The 17,500-nt window shown below is 44.4% G+C and overlaps 1 protein-coding gene across 11 annotated transcripts in view; it reads right to left on the bottom strand.

The window, feature by feature from the left end:
- SVIL (supervillin) overlaps nucleotides 1-17,500 on the bottom strand; it is a 200,986-nt gene that overhangs the window by 112,037 nt on the left and 71,449 nt on the right. For 6 of the 11 annotated variants that reach the window (XM_075315505.1, XM_075315507.1, XM_075315506.1 and 3 more), the window contains 6 exons: nucleotides 14,607-15,452; nucleotides 14,152-14,322; nucleotides 13,732-13,772; nucleotides 12,026-12,087; nucleotides 5,524-5,660; nucleotides 3,206-3,301 (listed from right to left, as the gene is read on the bottom strand). In XM_075315505.1, coding sequence (XP_075171620.1) covers nucleotides 3,206-3,301; nucleotides 5,524-5,660; nucleotides 12,026-12,087; nucleotides 13,732-13,772; nucleotides 14,152-14,322; nucleotides 14,607-15,452 — 1,353 coding nt within the window. The remainder of the gene's footprint in view (nucleotides 1-3,205; nucleotides 3,302-5,523; nucleotides 5,661-12,025; nucleotides 12,088-13,731; nucleotides 13,773-14,151; nucleotides 14,323-14,606; nucleotides 15,453-17,500) is intronic. The other 5 variants (XM_075315509.1, XM_075315511.1, XM_075315512.1 and 2 more) reach the window with 3 other exon arrangements.

The following is a 17,500-nucleotide window of genomic DNA, read 5'->3' on the forward strand; positions in this document are numbered from 1 at the left end:
TATGCTGCACTCAGATTAGGTGGCAAAAATCTGGTGACAGATTCCCTTTAAAGAGGCATTTCCCATTTTAGGCAGTGATAGGGCTTCACAGCAGATGCAAGAGAAGATCACCACACAGAACTTTCTTGAAGGTGTGCTTATCCAGTTTAAGCCCCTTTTTAGTAGTAAAAGGTAGTTACTTCTAATTGTGTGAATACCCCCTGCTCGTCATTAATTATCTGGTAACGTCTAACAGATAAAATCGGAAAAAGAAGAATTGGGAGTTTAATTTTAATGCCGTAGCCTTTTGATCCCAGGGAATATACCGTAAGCAGTGGTTTAAGGACCCCATACACTAGACAAATTAATTTGAAATGGGCGATTTAGACTAACGATCGAACGTCGGCTATTTCAGTGAAATGAGACATGTTTGTTACGCTTCAAATTATTGATTGGGGATGTTAGATTTTTATGGCCGATAAGTACTGGCTGCATCATCGGCCCCCAAAAATAAAATCTTACAATACTGATGAGGCTCTGATGCTTTTTTTTTTTTCTATCAATTGACTGTTCTTGTGACTGATGAATGGTTATCGTTTGCCAGTTCATTTATGTGTCAGGTGTATAGAAAACTTGTAGTCTTATGATGTAGACACTAGTGATGAGCGAGCAGTACCAGCGCTCGGCTGCTCGATAGTCGTAACGAGCAGTTGGACGCTCGGATGGGTGCAACTCGAGTACTGAATATAAGTGCTCATTCCTCACTAGTAGACACAGTGTAGGTCTACATATGAGCTGCAGACATTTCCACGACAGAGTCAGCCCAATTCTCTCCTGGCAAATGCATAGACGGAGAAGGAGGCTGGCTTAGTGACTGCATCAAGTAATCAGCCAAACCCCGTTACACACAGCCCTAATCATGAAAATCACTGCACTCATATCATCCGATGTTTGGCTAGACAACCCCTTAAAAAAGGTAAAAAAAAAAATAAAAATCATCAGAATGATATACTGTATTGTTTAAATCAGGTTTTCTGTGTTAAATGCAATTTTTTTCTCCATATCATGATCTTAAAAATAAAAATTAAAAATCTATACATTTTCACACTGTCCACCAGGGATTTATAAGACTAAGGCTACTTTCACACTTGCGTTGGACGGGATCCGTAGCATTGCGTTGTGTGACGCATGCAACGGATGCGTTGCATATAGTGGCACAACGCAATGCTACGGATTGTACAAAATATCGCAATCCGCCTGGTGATCAGCTGATCACTCAGAGTAGCCGGCCGCCGGGTGATCAGCTGATCACTCAGAGTAGCCGGCCGCTGGGTGATCGCCGACAATGTGTGCGGGGGCGGGGGGCGGTGTGCGAAGTAGGTGGAGCCGAGCGGGGCCATGGTGAGGACGTCAGTGCCGCGGGGACTGCATCGCTGGGGGATAGGTGAGTGTGTGTGTGTGTGTGTGTGTGTGTGTGTATGTGCGATTGTGTGTGCGCGATTGATTGTGTGTGTGTGTGTGTGTATACATACGGAGTGCGGGAGGGGGCGGAGCCGAGCGGCGAAGTGTCGGGCTCCCGGCACACGTAACCAGGGTTCCTTGGTTACCCGATGTGTACCCTGGTTACGGGTGGAGGGAGCCAGAGACAGCATGCGCAGTGGAATCCAGAGGATTCTGCTGCTCAAAAAAACGTTACATGCTGCGTTCCTTCCGCCCGACGCAGCGTCAAAATAACGACGCTGCGTCGTCCAGCGGATGCAACGCAGACACTTGCGTTACAGTGCGTTGTCCATACAAGTCTATGGAGAATAGCGCAGTGCGTTAACGGACTGCGCTATTCTCCATAGTGACGGACTCCACTGAACGCAAGTGTGAAACTAGCCTTATACTTCCTGTTTCAGTAAATTCACATGAACATTTGCAACAATGAACAGATGCGGACTCCATATTTTGTATTGAGGCATCTAATGAGCGGGTGCAGAGCTCAGTGTGAAAGCACGGGGAGAAGGTCAGCTGTACTTGGTGGATCCTGTGTTATCAATTGTGTACTGATGAGTTAGTTACTTGTCAGTTTACTCCTGCCTCTGATAAGGAACCTGCTGAAATCTCTTCAAGAAAAAAAAGGAAGTGTGAGGTTGAAAAAAAATAAAAAAAAAAAACAAAAACCTCAATGGCCAGTGTGAGAATTGCAGAATTACAAAAAAAAAAAATAAATTATAAAAACAGACTTAATGGGTTTAGTCTAGCTAAACATGCCTAATAATAAAAATAAATAATAATAATAATAATAATAATAATAAATAATTTAAAAAGTGTACTCCTATCCACTACATTAGTCTTCACGTGAGGTCATGGTTCATGCATTTTTGGGCTAGCTTTATATTTCTGGAACCTGTTGACATTTTACAGAAACCTGGGGGGGGAGGGGGGTGACACAAAAACAGATTTAAACAATGGGTTTAGTCTGGCTAAACATGAATATTATTATTATTATTATTATTATTATTATTAATAATAATGATACAGGTAAAATATATCTTTGTACCGTGTTAGCCAGTAGAGATAAAAAATTGTTTAAAAGAACCGAAGTCCTCAGTGGTTGATACCTTTTAATGGTTAACTGCAAAGATGGTAAAAATAGCAAGCTTTCGAGACTACTCAGGTCTCTTCATCAGGCTGGTATACCATGCCTGATGAAGAGACCTGAGTAGTCTCGAAAGCTTGCTATTACCATCTTTGCAGTTAGCCATTAAAAGGTATCAACCACTGAGGACTTCGGTTCTTTTAAACAATTTTTTAACAATAATAATAATAATAATAATAATAATAATATAATTATCAAATAATAATAATAATAATACTAATACTAATAATAATAATAATTAATATTTGTTATTATTCATAATAATTGTTAGTAATTATTTATTAATTATAATAAATAATTTACAAAAGTTTTCTCCACTGCATTAGTGTTCACGTGAGGTCATGACTTATAATATATAATTTTAAAAATAGAAACATTAAAAAAAAATAAAGAAAAAAATTCTGCAGTTTTATACAGCGCACCTGTGGGGGAGGTTAGAAGGCATGCATCCACTCCATACAAAGGGTCATGGCGTCAGTGTAACAGCAACAGTTGGTGTTAAATCCAAAGTTAATAATTAATTTGGCATCTGCCACATTTGACGGCCTCTGTTTGGCATGCGAGACACGTCCCCTCTAGTACCTGATACGATGCACATAGCTCTTAGTTACAGTGGGGCTAGGGACCCTCGGGGTTACAGTGTGGGTGGTCACCGTGTGCGCAGCAGGGCTAGGCTTGCTTAAACATCGCAAAAAAAAGAAAAAGGAAAACAGAAGAGTAGGAAAATGAGGAAAAAGGAAGAAAGAAAAAAAAATAAAATAAAGGACAAGTATATATAGCAATAGTAATAGTTGTTCTGGTGCTGCAACAAAAGGAGAGAAAACTAGAAACGAGTGAGGAGACCAAACCATAGAAAATAAAGCCAAAATTAAAGCTACGCAGAGGAACTGTGTAAAACTATATAAAAAAAAAACGTTTGCGTATTCAAGAAAAATGGACACTGCCATTCTGGTCTATGGGAGTGCACACGGTTCTGGTGCAGTACCAGACTCCGCCTATGGGCAGGAGAGGCGCCATTACACCGCCTTTTCTAATCCTAGTAAGTAATATGGCATAATTACATATATAAGCATTGATAGAGGCTTCACAGAGGAAACCCAGTTGCAAACGTCGTGTATTTGTGAGGTTATGGCTACAAGAAAGAGCAATTGGTTTTGTGAAAACAGAAAAAAAGGTATAAATACAAATTTATTGTTGCTGCCATTAACCCTTCAACATGGGCACTAATTTAAGTTTGGTAACTGTGTCCTCATTCTTCATCTCTAATAATGATGTTAGTAACCGCTTTTTTTTTTCATATTTGTTAATAAGGCCCCGTTCACACTGCAGTATTTGCTGAGTTTTTATATCTATATTTGTAAGTGAAAACCAGGAGTGGTGCTGTGTTTCTAAATAAAAACAATCTCCCATCTGCCACTTAATATACTGCTGCCTTCAAATTAAAAGGGAATCTGTTAAATTTCAGCTACCTAATCTGAGAGCAGCATCATGTAGGGGCAGAGATCCTGATTCCAGCGATGTGTCACTTACTGGGCTGCTTAGTGTAGTTGTGATAAAATCACTTTGTAATCAGCAAGAGATTATCATTACAGGACTACTTGGCGTGCTTCAGGTAGTCCAGCATATTCATGAGCTCTGTAGAACTGAGAAAAGTGATTTTATCAAAATTACAGCAAAGAGCTCAGTAAGTGACACATCACTGGAATCAGGGTCTTACTGAACTGCTTAGTGTAGTTTTTTTTTTTTTTTATAAAATTACAGTTTTATCAGCAGGAGATCATCATTACAGAACTAGTAAAGCTTCTGCTAAGTAGTCCAACCCCGCCTTCACCACAGATTGGTACAATTGGTACATAGGCACAAAGCTGCAAACCAGTGTTGTGGGCGGGGTTATACAGAGCTCAGCATTCTGAGAAATGGTATATTTACGCAAGATAAAATATTTTGTTTTTATCAAAACTGCAGTAAGCAGCCCAGTAAGTAACATAACAGGAATCAGGGTCTCTGCCCCTATATCATGTTGCACTATAATTACATAGCAAAAACATGGTGGTCAATTCCCGTTAAAGAGAATCTGTCTCCAGGTTTTTGCTCCCCCCATCTGAGAACAGCATAATGTAGAGACAGAGACCCGGATTCCAGCAATGTGTCACTAACTGAGCCGTTTGCGGTCATCAATATTTTCTCTACTGCAGATCTCATAAGTATGTTGGACTACCTGGCAGCACGCCAAGTAGTCCTCTAATGATAATTCACTGTTGATTAAACAGTGATTTTATCAATACTACACTAAGCAGCTCAGTAAGTGACACATTGCTGGAATCAGGATCTCTGTCCCAACAATATGCTGCTCTCAGATTAGGTGGCAAAAACCTGATGACAGATTCTCTTTAAGGACTTTGGGGCCTTCTTATTCACCAGGGCTCCTGTGTAAAAACCCCTGAGTGCGCATGGTGGACAACGGACATGCTATATGGCAAAATTAGAAAAATGTGAAAGTATATAATACCAATTAGTGCATATCCCCTTTGAATACCTCATTGGAACAAGAAAACCACATAGCTGCAGCGTCACGTCACCTTCTAGTTAATTGCTATGTAGCTAAAGTATCGCCAACTGAGATTTCAGAACCCGCGGCACGTACTTTATTTGGTGCTGGAAGGATGAAATAATGACCTATTTTTTTCCTGGAAAAGCCTCCACTACAGAGCGGCGCAACATGATTCATGTCTCAATTCCCGCTGGACACACAGCGCATCTCACTCAGAATCCATCATTTTGGCAGACGTGCTGTGAAGTGCCGGGTCCCTAAGCCATCAGTGCTTCGCCTCCCCCAGCGATAAACTGGGAACAGAGCCCAACCCCCGCATACAACAAGCTGGGGCCGTGCCAGCACTTACGTCGCAGCGATCACCACTTCTTCTGTAGTGACGGGCTGCGTGCGCGACCGGTCCTGAGCGCGCCGGAGCCTCCTCTCAACCGCCGCATTTCTAGCACGCGGCTTAGCAGCTTTGGGGTCCAGAGACTTTTCCATTTCCTGCAATTGGAACAGAATGAGAAATTATGGTTAGGCCTATAGCGGGGGTGTATATATCATTGATGCAAACTGTGCACCTGCACGAGGGCCCTAGGAGGTAAGGGGGCCCAATGCCACCTCAAAACCAGAAGGAATTGTGCATACGATTAGCTTGCGGGCTGCAAATGGCCGATAGATACTTCGTAGACCCCTGTACAAGAACAAAGGTGGCCAAATTCCACCTCCAAAGCAGAAGGATTTGTGCATACGAGGAGACAATGAGCTGCAAATGGCCCATAGATTGTGTCCGTTAATGGCCTATAGGACATCCAAAAATCCATTTAAAGCGCACCAATCACCACCAGGGATTTTCCTATACAACCTAAAGCCAGTGCTATACTGGCACTATCAGGCTGATTACATACAGGCCTTTAGTTGTCAGCTCAGATGTATAGGTTTTGAAATCCAGGCAAGTAAAAATTGTAACATGAACAACTTTTTGAATGACAGCAGCTGCCAATCAGCTGATAGCTGGGGTGGGCATTTATAGTGATCCTTGCACCCTGCCTGTCCTTCCCGTTATTTATGCTAATTCTATTATAGAATAGTTTTACTAAATGACTAGAAGGACCTGTGCTAAAGGTCATACCCATGTGACCAGAAGGGGCAGGGCCTCGGCCAACATAGCTGATACCAGGAAGCAGCATTATTTTTCTGTTGGCTGAGGCACTGCCCCTTCTGGTCACATGGGTATGACATCAGCACAGGTCCTTCTAGTCACTTAGTAAAACGATTCTATAATAGAATTAGCATAAATAACAGGGAGAGGACAGACAGGCAGGGGGCAGGAATCACTATGAATATCCACCCCAGCTATCAGCTGATCCTCAGCTGCTGCCAATCAAAAAGCTGCTCATTTTACAAACTTTACTTGCTTGGATTTCAAAACCATACATCCTAGCTGACACCTACAGTGCTGGCCAAAAGTATTGGCACCCCTGCAATTCTGTCAGATTGCAATCATTTTCAAGAAGAAACTGAGTGTTATCACAAATTCTTTGGTATTATTATCTTCATTTATTTTGCTTGCAATGAAAAAACACAAAAAGAGAATGAAACAAAAATGAAATCATTGATCATGTCACACAAAACTCCAAAAATGGGCCAGACAAAAGTATTGGCACCCTTAGCCTAATAATTGGTTGCACAACCTTTAGCCAAAATAACTGGGAACAACCGCTTCCGGTCACCATCAATGAGTTTCTTACAAAGCTCTCCTGGAACTGACATTTTGAGATCTCTCCAGAGGTGTTCTATGGGGTTCAGGTCTGGACTCATTGCTGGCCACTTTAGTAGTCTCCAGTGCTTTCTCTCAAACCATTTTCTAGTGCTTTTTGAAGTGTGTTTTGGGTCATTGTCCTGCTGGAAGACCCATGACCTCTGAGGAAGACCCAGCTTTCTCACACTGGGCCCTACATTATGCTGCAAAATTTGTTTGTAGTGTTCAGACTTCATAATGCCATGTACACGGTCAAGCAGTCCAGTGCCAGAGGCAGCAAAGCAACCCCAAAACATCAGGGAACCTCCTCCATGTTTGACTGTAGGGACAGTGTTTTTTCTTTGAATGCCTCTTTTTTTTCCCTGTAAACTCTATTTTGATGGCTTTTCCCAAAAAGCTCTTCTTTTTTCTCATCTGACCAGAGAACATTCTTCCAAAACGTTTTAGGCTTTCTCAGGTAAGTTTTGGCAAACTCCAGCCTGGCTTTTTTATGTCTCGGGGTAAGAAGTGGGGTCTTCCTGGGTATCCTACCATACAGTCCCTTTTCATTCAGACGCCGACGGATAGTACGGGTTGACACTGTTGTACCCTCGGACTGCAGGGCAGCTTCAACTTGTTTGGATATTAGTCGAAGTTCTTTATCCACCATCCGCACAATCTTGCGTTGAAATCGCTCGTCAATTTTTCTTTTCCTTCCACATCTAGGGAGGTTAGCCACAGTGCCATGGGCTATAAACTTCTTGATGACACTGCGCACCGTAGACACAGGAACTTTCAGGTCTTTGGAGATTGACTTGTAGCCTTGAGATTGCTCATGCTTCCTCACAATTTGGATTCTCAAGTCCTCAGTTCTTTGGTCTTCTTTCTTTTCTCCATGCTCAATGTGGTACACACAAGGACACAGGACAGAGGTTGAGTCAACTTTAATCCATGTCAACTGGCTGCAAGTGTGATTTAGTTATTGCCAACACCTGTTAGGTGCCACAGGTAAGTTACAGGCGCTGTTAATTACACAAATTAGAGAAGCATCACATGATTTTTCATACAGTGTCAATACTTTTGTCCACCCCCTTTTTATGTTTGGTGTGGAATTATATCCAATTTGGCTTTATGACAAACTTTTATTTATTTTTTTTCATTGAAGACAAATTAAATGAAGATAATAATACCAAAGAATTTGTGATTACAATCATTTTCAAGAGGAAACTGAGTATTCTCTGACAGAATTGCAGGGGTGCCAATACTTTTGGCCAGCACTGTAAAAGGAATGTATAGAATCATCCTGGCTTTAGGTTACATAGGAAAATCCTGGTAATTGGTGCGCTTTCACTTCTCTAGCAGGATGTAAAATGTTGGCACCAGGATACATCCAAAAAGGGAATTCAGAATTGTGCACATCTGTACAATAAAAACTACTACAGTGGTAGAGAGATCAAACCGGTTTCTTGTAAGTACAAGACTTTGCTATCGGGAACACTGGATTAATAGCTTCTTCGGTAACTGTTGTCAGGAAATGTTATATTTTATTTATTTTTGTAATTGTAGTAATGCCAAAAACAACAAGGGAGTGCATGGCTGTAAAAGAATAAGCAATGGTGGAGAAAAAAAAACAACTTGTATAAACAAGCAAAAAGATTTGCAGAACCATGGGTCCAGTGGCCGCCAAACCGGAGCCCTACGAACCTCCTCCTAACTTTCTGCATCCCTGGCGCCTCTTCTGAATCGTAGGCTGAGGGAGATATCACCACGGAGTGACCCACTCACAAAAAGTGCAACAGGTGTACTAATCAGATTATGTGCCGAGGATGTGGGCAGGTAGGAGGAGGGCCGTAGGGCAGGTCGGAGGAGGAGGGCCGTAGGGCAGGTCGGAGGAGGAGGGCCGTAGGGCAGGTCGGAGGAGGAGGGCCGTAGGGCAGGTCGGAGGAGGAGGGCCGTAGGGCAGGTCGGAGGAGGAGGGCCGTAGGGCAGGTCGGAGGAGGAGGGCCGTAGGGCAGGTCGGAGGAGGAGGGCCGTAGGGCAGGTCGGAGGAGGAGGGCCGTAGGGCAGGTCGGAGGAGGAGGGCCGTAGGGCAGGTCGGAGGAGGAGGGCCGTAGGGCAGGTCGAAGGAGGGTCGTAGGGCAGGTCGAAGGAGGGTCGTAGGGCAGGTAGAAGGAGGGTCGTAGGGCAGGTAGGAGGAGGGTCGTAGGGCAGGTAGGAGGTGGGTCGTAGGGCAGGTAGGAGGAGGGCCGTAGGGCAGGTAGGAGGTGGGTCGTAGGGCAGGTAGGAGGAGGGTCGTAGGGCAGGTAGGAGGAGGGTCGTAGGGCAGGTAGGAGGAGGGTCGTAGGGCAGGTAGGAGGAGGGTCGTAGGGCAGGTAGGAGGAGGGTCGTAGGGCAGGTAGGAGGAGGGTCGTAGGGCAGGTAGGAGGAGGGTCGTAGGGCAGGTAGGAGGAGGGTCGTAGGGCAGGTAGGAGGAGGGTCGTAGGGCAGGTAGGAGGAGGGTCGTAGGGCAGGTAGGAGGAGGGTCGTAGGGCAGGTAGGAGGAGGGTCGTAGGGCAGGTAGGAGGAGGGTCGTAGGGCAGGTAGGAGGAGGGTCGTAGGGCAGGTAGGAGGAGGGTCGTAGGGCAGGTAGGAGGAGGAGGAGGGTCGTAGGGCAGGTAGGAGGAGGGTTGTAGGGTCGATAATGTGGCCACTGGACAAGGTTACAGCAAATCTTTTAACTCAACTCTACAGTTTCATACCCTTATACAAGTCTTCATGACTGTTCACACAATTGCTGAATACAATAGTAGCAATTTGGGTAATATTTCAGCAAATCTCATTCCCATGGTGTGGGGATTTGTTTGCCTTAAAATTGACTCACGTTCTGTTTATTTTTAATCTGCAGCAAGTTAATTTCTGATGCAGATTATGCCCAGATTTGTAACATATTTTCTCCATCGATTCCAATGAGGGGGTCCAAAAATCATAATGATTGCAGATTTTGCTGGGCATAACACATGGATCCGCTACAAAATCCCAAAAATAAGTTTTAAAGGCAAAAAAAAAAAAAAATCCAGTATATTTCAGTTCAACTGGTTCTTCAGTGGCTCCCTTGACCGTTTCCCACTGTTGTCTGTATAACCAGACTTCATTCAACGAGATCTTGTCCTGTGTGACCGCTACAACAATCTCATGGCACAAGACTAAAGATGAAGGGATGGATTCAATGGACTCTGGTCTTGCGGACACATCCGTATTCTGTGGCCATTGGACTGGGGCTCGGTGAACTGACTCCTACTTGCCAGAATCCTCGCCGCCTCTTCCGATTTATAGGCCTGGCATGATATCACTATGGTGTGAAACATACATGACATCTCACTGGGCCTAATAATCACAAGAAGCGCAGAGTATTTCAGCAGGTACATGGAATACAGACATGGCCACCAGGACAAGGGTCCTGTGAATCAATAAGCTGATCTCAGGCAAGAGGTCAGAGCAGGAGATGGAGAAAAAACAAAAAGCCAGCACTAGATGTGCACTTCAGCACTAAAAATTCCAAACTGTACTTATTATAAAAATGTTGAGATTTTTGGCAAAAAATTGCAATTTCTTGAGCTACCTCGCCACGTCACGGCAAATCTCATTTGGGGCAGTCCTACACTAAAATATTTTTATAAAATGTGCCATACGGCCTCACATATGAATAGTAGAACTGCTCTTAGCAGCACTCACCTGGTCTATTTCAATCCCGTACCCATGACTGAGTCATGGCTGTGGGCGGGACAGGTCCAAGCAAATGCTGCATGAAGTAAATAAATAGCCTGTGGACAGGGCCTGATGACTGAATGTGAACAGTCACCAACCGCCAAAATCTAGACAGATGGAATACATCCCAAATTGGGGTGCATAGCAAGGTGGGGGTCAGCCACCGACCAATTCAATGAAGAAAAAACAAAAAGCCAACACTAAATGTGCATTACAGCACTAAAAATTCCAAACTGTACTTATTATAAAGATTTTTTATTTTTTAGCTCAAGAAATTGCAATTTTTTGCCAAAAATCTCAAAATTTTTATAATAAGTACAGTTTGGAATTTTTAGTGCTGAAGTGCACATTTAGTGCTGGCTTTTTGTTTTTTCTTCAGAGCAGGAGATGGAAATCTAAAAAGAGACCAACAGGAATACAGTCAAGAAAGCCTTCAAAGCGCCAGGAAAAGGGAGGAAAGACCTTTTTTAATTAGATGCTCTCTAGTGATGAGTGAGCTCTACCAGGCTCGGGTGCTCGGTACTCGTTAAGAGCAGTTGGACACTTGGATGAGCTCGACATGAGTACCCGAGTGTGATGGAAGTCAAAGGGGAACTCAAGCATTTCACGGAAGATTTCCTGGAAAAATGCTTCTGTGTTCGGTACTCGATAAGAGCAATTCCATGCTCAGATGGAAGTCAATGGGGGACACGAGCATTTTTCCACAAGATTTCCGGTAAAACTGCTTGAGTTCCCCATTGTCATCCATTATACTCAGCACTCGAGTGGTGCCCATCTAAGCGTCCAACTGCTCTTAACAAGTACCGAGCACCCGAGCATGGCAGTGCCCGCTCATCACTAATGTGCTTGTTTTGTGCAGGGAAAATGAACCTAATGCACATTAAAATCTAAGCATTTTGGTGCAGATTTGCTGTTGATTTCCCTGCAGAAACCTTTTGCTACATGTAAATGTACGCTTTAAAAAAGGTTTCAGCAAGAGATCAACATTTTCTATGGCATCGTTCTATTAGTTGATAAAGTTGGCCAACAAGAAGTCTACCTTTCTCAAGCCTAAAAATTTAAGACTCCTCAAACAGAATACTGTACATAAGAACAATCGACTCTACGTAAATTATACTGTACCTGGCTGGAAAAAAAAAAAAATAGGTCTCCAATTACGGTAATCACTGGATTTTATTGTAGATGAATGAAACGATTGACAGAGTATTGCGTAGAAATAATTAAAGTCTCTTCTGTATTGGAATATTGCCCAACAGTGATTAACCCCGTAATAACATGGGCTCTTAACCATGAGCAGCCATAGCAAGGATCAAATAATTTCTTGCAGATTCAGTTGCGCAAATAAAGTCACATCAATATTAACAAAAGGCAACATTTCACTTACCCTAAACAAAAGCCTCTTTGCAGCGACACTAAGTTTTGCTCTTTCATCCACCTTCGCTTCTTCTGTAAAGAAAAGAAAGTCATGAAACAAGGTTCAATAAATTGAAAAAACACAGTGAATAAGCAGAAAATATGGTTAACACCGGACTGGCATTGGAGCAAGAAAACCCCGGCTGCTAAGCCAGCAAGAAAGAGGTTATATTCACAAACACGTGAAACCTTACAATAAGGATAGATGTGAAAATAATAAACTCTAAAGGCAGGGGGGGGGGGACCTCAGGCCCAGGGACCACATGCGGCCCACAATGACATATTTTGCGGCCCCCGGGCAGATTGTCAGGGACCGTGGTACCAGTCTTGCTTCCGGCTGTTTAAACCCAAATGTGTGCTGCGAGCACGTGCACGGTGTGTTCACTCATGAACGCTGCATGCCCATACACTGAGTACATCCTCAGCGGTGCGAGTAACATACTTTGTGGGTGGGGAAGTGTGCGATGCCCTTCTGTCCAAAGAGGAGAAGAGGAGTGGCAGCACCAGCATGCCCTTTACCGTACAAGCCCCACAGTGCTGTGTCCCCTAACAGTGCTGTGTGCCGCCGCCACCCCCCCCCCCCCCCACAGGGCAGTGTGCCTCCATCCCCCCCCTCCCCACAGGGCAGTGTGCCTCCATCCCCCCCCCTCCCCACAGGGCAGTGTGCCTCCATCCCCCCCCTCCCCACAGGGCAGTGTGCCTCCATCCCCCCCCTCCCCACAGGGCAGTGTGCCTCCATCCCCCCCCCCCTCCCCACAGGGCAGTGTGCCTCCATCCCCCCCCTCCCCACAGGGCAGTGTGCCTCCATCCCCCCCCTCCCCACAGGGCTGTGTGCCTCCATCCCCCCCTCCCCACAGGGCTGTGTGCCTCCATCCCCCCCCTCCCCACAGGGCTGTGTGCCTCCATCCCCCCCCTCCCCACAGGGCTGTGTGCCTCCATCCCCCCCCTCCCCACAGGGCTGTGTGCCTCCATCCCCCCCCCCTCCCCACAGGGCTGTGTGCCTCCATCCCCCCCCTCCCCACAGGGCTGTGTGCCTCCATCCCCCCCCCGTGCCTCCATCCCCCTCCTCCCCACAGGGCTGTGTGCCTCCATCCCCCCCCCCCCACAGGGCTGTGTGCCTCCATCCCCCCCCTCCCCACAGGGCTGTGTGCCTTCACATCCCCCCCCCTAACAGCGCTGTGTGCCTTCACATCCCCCCCCCCCTAACAGCGCTGGATGCCTCCACCCCCCCCAGCCACACCAAAGAGAAGCAGCTCCAGCCACCACAGTAGGGGTGAGTTAATGATAATTATTTGACCAAATATATTTCGGATAATTTTTGAAGTTGATAATTATAATTTTTTTTGCGGCTCCTGAAGGTTGGTAGAAATGTCCAAAAAGCCCTTGACAGGAAAAGCTTCCCCCACCTCTGCTCTAAAGGGAAATGTTTAAAATATGTTTTGTCGAACTGCAGACAGGAAAGACGGGGGAGGTTTCTGCTGCAGAGAGTTGCCAAACAGCCAGATAGAAATTGTAAGGACAAAGGAGTACATGGCTGATCTCTAAAGAAGCTTTATTAGATTACCATTAAAACTGAGAAATATATATAAAAAAGTAGGATCAAAAAGGATAGGAGAGAAGATTAAGGGATAAAGAGACAAAAAGAAACAACCCCATAGAGTCCAGGCGTATACTTGCCTTCAGCGGTCTGAATCGGAGGAGATGGATGAAACGTCGTCCTGCGGAGGACAGAACAATCATTAGCCGGCTTTATTTAGAAGCATTGATGTCTTTTTATCATGTTAAACCTCATGCAAAATGTGAATAAATCCATTTCACAGCAAGTTTAATAACACAGAAGTGGAATAATAAGTGTTTTAAGGTTTAGGTTTTTCCATGAGATGTCAACGCACACCAAACTAAAAGCTTAGAATTAATATTATAGAATAGAAAAACAAGTAAATCCGTTTTTAATTTGGAGTCTCGGGCTCAAAATGCCAAGCAAAATATAAAAATAAAATAAAGCTTGATCCGTTGGGCCGCTGCCTGAAACACACGGTCATGCCATCTAACATGGTCTTGAATGTACGGTCTCCCGCTTTTCGCTCCAGTGCGTACCTATCGGTTTCTTTCCGTTCAGCTGAAGTTACAGGTTGGGTTCTAAATCTTTCAGAAGTCTTTCTATTGTCCCCAGGAGAGATATACAGTCTTGGCCTTCGCGGGCCCCTTTCCTGCTCATTGGCGGCACCAAGATCAACACTTGATGCTGGCATTTCAGCCTTGGGTTCACTTTGTAATCAAGATGAAGGGTATTAGAAAAAAAGAGAAGGAAGAAAGAAAGACAAAATGATAATGATGAAAGTAAAAGAGCACAGCAAACACTTCAAATGTCAAAACACATGCAAGAGGACGGACAAAAACATTCCACAAGGGAGTTAGGTTCTGGGTGAGTATTCTTATTCGGTCACCAAACACGTGAAATCTAATAACATTGTGCGGTAAGTTGAGGATGTGCAGGGGTCACACACTATTAATGAAGGGGGGAGAAAAAAAAAAGTGCAAACATCACCCACGGGTCTGCTTTTTTGCTGGAATTCGCCGTCTCCAAAAATGCACTTCTAAGCTGGGCCACAGACACCTTGGTGTTTACCGCGCCGGCTTCTCCATTGGCGAGGTGGGGATCTTCTTCAGTGCCCAAAAACACCATCTCTTTTTGGACGTCAGAATCTTTTATTGAAATGGCTTCCGATTTTTGCATGCCGGAGTCGGACATTGAGCGCACAAGCATTTTATGCTTCATAGTTGAAACCTCCTTGGGTTGTCCTAGGGGTCGGTAAGGTTGACTGATTAGTCCACTCTGCAGGTACATAATGGCTTCGGCTTTCCCCGAGCGCTCACTTGGCTTGTTCTGGGGTAGAAGATTTTGCGACATGTATGGAAAAGTGTCCTTAGGAGGTGATACGTCGCTACTTTTTTGCTTGTCCGCATATGAAGACATAAATCTTGGACTGTCCTCAAAAGGGTCATGAAGCTTACCATTACTAGTCATCGTTTTGTAGGCCTCAAGTGTATTGCTCAGCTCTTGATAAATTTGACGAGACTTATCAGCGTTCCCCTCACTGACCGCCAGTGGATTTCTTAGTGAGGTCGTGAAAGCAGACACCATGACGCTGTCAGATTTGGTGCGGGAAACCATCTTGGGTGTGTGCGCAACATTAGCTGGTTGGATGTAGCCATGGATGGGTTGACGGCTTGGGGTCGGTTGCTTATAGACTCTATCAAATGCAGAGTTTTCGGACTGAAATGGTTTATAGTAGACCGGGGCTGCATGATGCTTCTTTTGGGTAGCGGTCTCTATGTCAAATTTTGGACTCCCATGCATGTTCTCATCTCGCACCAGTCTTTCTCTAACTTTAACTCTTTAAAAAAGAACATGAATTAGAATCCCAAAAGTAATAATAAAAGTAAAAAAAGAGTTAGTATCATGATCACAAAAGAAAATAAAGACCTTAGGTCAAGGAGTGAAGCAGAATAGGAGGGCGCAAGAGGTAACTTGGAAAAGGGGCATTACGAAGGCAACGTAAACCAGGGAGCTTTTAGGTTGGCCAAAGGAGTCAAACTCAAGATATACTTTGCAACTTACAAAAAGTCACTCTAGGTAGGAAAATATGGCAGCTTCTGTCATAAAGGAGGGTAAAGAAACACAGAAAACTTAGAAAATACATATTCTTTATCTTGAGTGCCGATTATACCTACCGCCAAACCCCAATTTACCTACTTTCCCTATTAGCAATCTAAAGATCAACAGCAGATTTGCTCCTGAATGATCTTTTGGCATAGTTTGATAGGACAAGCAGCATTAGATGCCAGGGAGTAGTAAAACATTTACTATACAAGTGTTCTGGCTTAGGCCCCCTTCACACGTCAGTCATTCCGATACGTACGTTGTCCGTTCTCATACGCACCGGAGACATGTACAAATGGAGACCCATTAAAATTAATGGAGTCTGCACACACATCCCCGTTATTTTTTTTCACAGGCGTATGTGTGTGTGTTCCACAAGGAGAAAAGTCAGTTTTTCCTCCGGCAGCACGGGTGTTACACGCACCCCACACACTTTAGTGATCCGTGTGACATCAGTGTGACACGTAACAGAGAAGACACGTGTCTTTGTAATAAAATGATTTTCTATACTCATCTGTCTCCAGAGATGCTGTCTTCGGAGCTGCCGTCACTTGCTTCCGGGCCCTCTCATTATGCTCATGAATATTCACTGCACCGCAGACCCGGAAGCAGAAGCAGCACTGGAGACCAGTGAGTAAAAAGTTACTGATCTCCATGTGCTGTCAAGGCTAGCACACACAGAACACACGTGCCAAAATCACGACACATGGATGACCATATGCACCTTTAACTCGGACCATGAAAAAAGTGCATTTTTATCTTGGACGTGTGAAGGAGGGCCTCAGAAAAAGTTGGTAAGTCACAAATGACATCAGATGAAAACAAAAATTAAAACATACTATTAATAACATGTAAGGTTATCTATAATCATTTTTGGGAGGATAAAGCTGTTACTCAGCTGATCATGGATATTCCAGTTTCTGAAATGCCTCATGAACAGTTGGAAGTTGTAGCCATTCTACTTAATCCTTGCTGCAGGAAATGTACTAAACGGAAGCCATGACAAGGCATGACATACATAGACAGGCCATGTCCAGAGGCAGCAGGATCTGCTCTTCTGTTTGTGTAGAGGTCCATGTGCCATAATAAGGCCTATGAAAAGGGGGTAGTCTTTGTGAGAAAAAGCTTTTAAAAGGCAATCTGTCAGCAGGTTTTTGCTATGTAATCTGAAAACAGTATGAGGTAGGGGTTTATATACAGAATTGAGCAATCACACTATGTGCAGTTTACTTATAATAAAGGATTTATCACTAGTTGATTATCACTGCTATGACAATCTGCAAGGCGAGCCTTTGTCTGACCATACCCCCTCCTGTGATAAGCAGCTCCCAGTCAATATACTATGTACATAGAGAGCATAGTGTGGGTGGGGTTAGCTTTCTCAGCTCTGCTTCATTATGCAGCTAAGAACTATGATTGTGTCTGCTGCTGCACCCAGTAAAATGAAGTGATACATCGCTGGACTCAGGGTCTCTTTTCCTACATTATGCTGCTCTCAGAGGAAGTAGCAAAAACCTGCTGAAAGATTCCTTTTAAAAAGAATATTGAAAACCTCTTTGGGATAGATCATCAATATAAAGATTGGTGGAGGTGACAGTCATTAGCTGTATTCTCAGCAGAAAGTGTAGTGGCTGCAAACAAATAGTGCAGAACCGGCAAAGGGCAATAAACTGATTAAGCTATGCTTAAATTTGGCCACTACAGAGAACAGCGGAGGTGGTTGGGTGTCCATTCCCCCACCAGTCCTCGACTATGTCCATTTCCCCACTAGTCCTCGATGTC

The sequence above is a fragment of the Anomaloglossus baeobatrachus genome, chromosome 6, assembly GCF_048569485.1.
Source record: "Anomaloglossus baeobatrachus isolate aAnoBae1 chromosome 6, aAnoBae1.hap1, whole genome shotgun sequence".
Lineage (NCBI taxonomy): Eukaryota > Metazoa > Chordata > Amphibia > Anura > Aromobatidae > Anomaloglossus > Anomaloglossus baeobatrachus.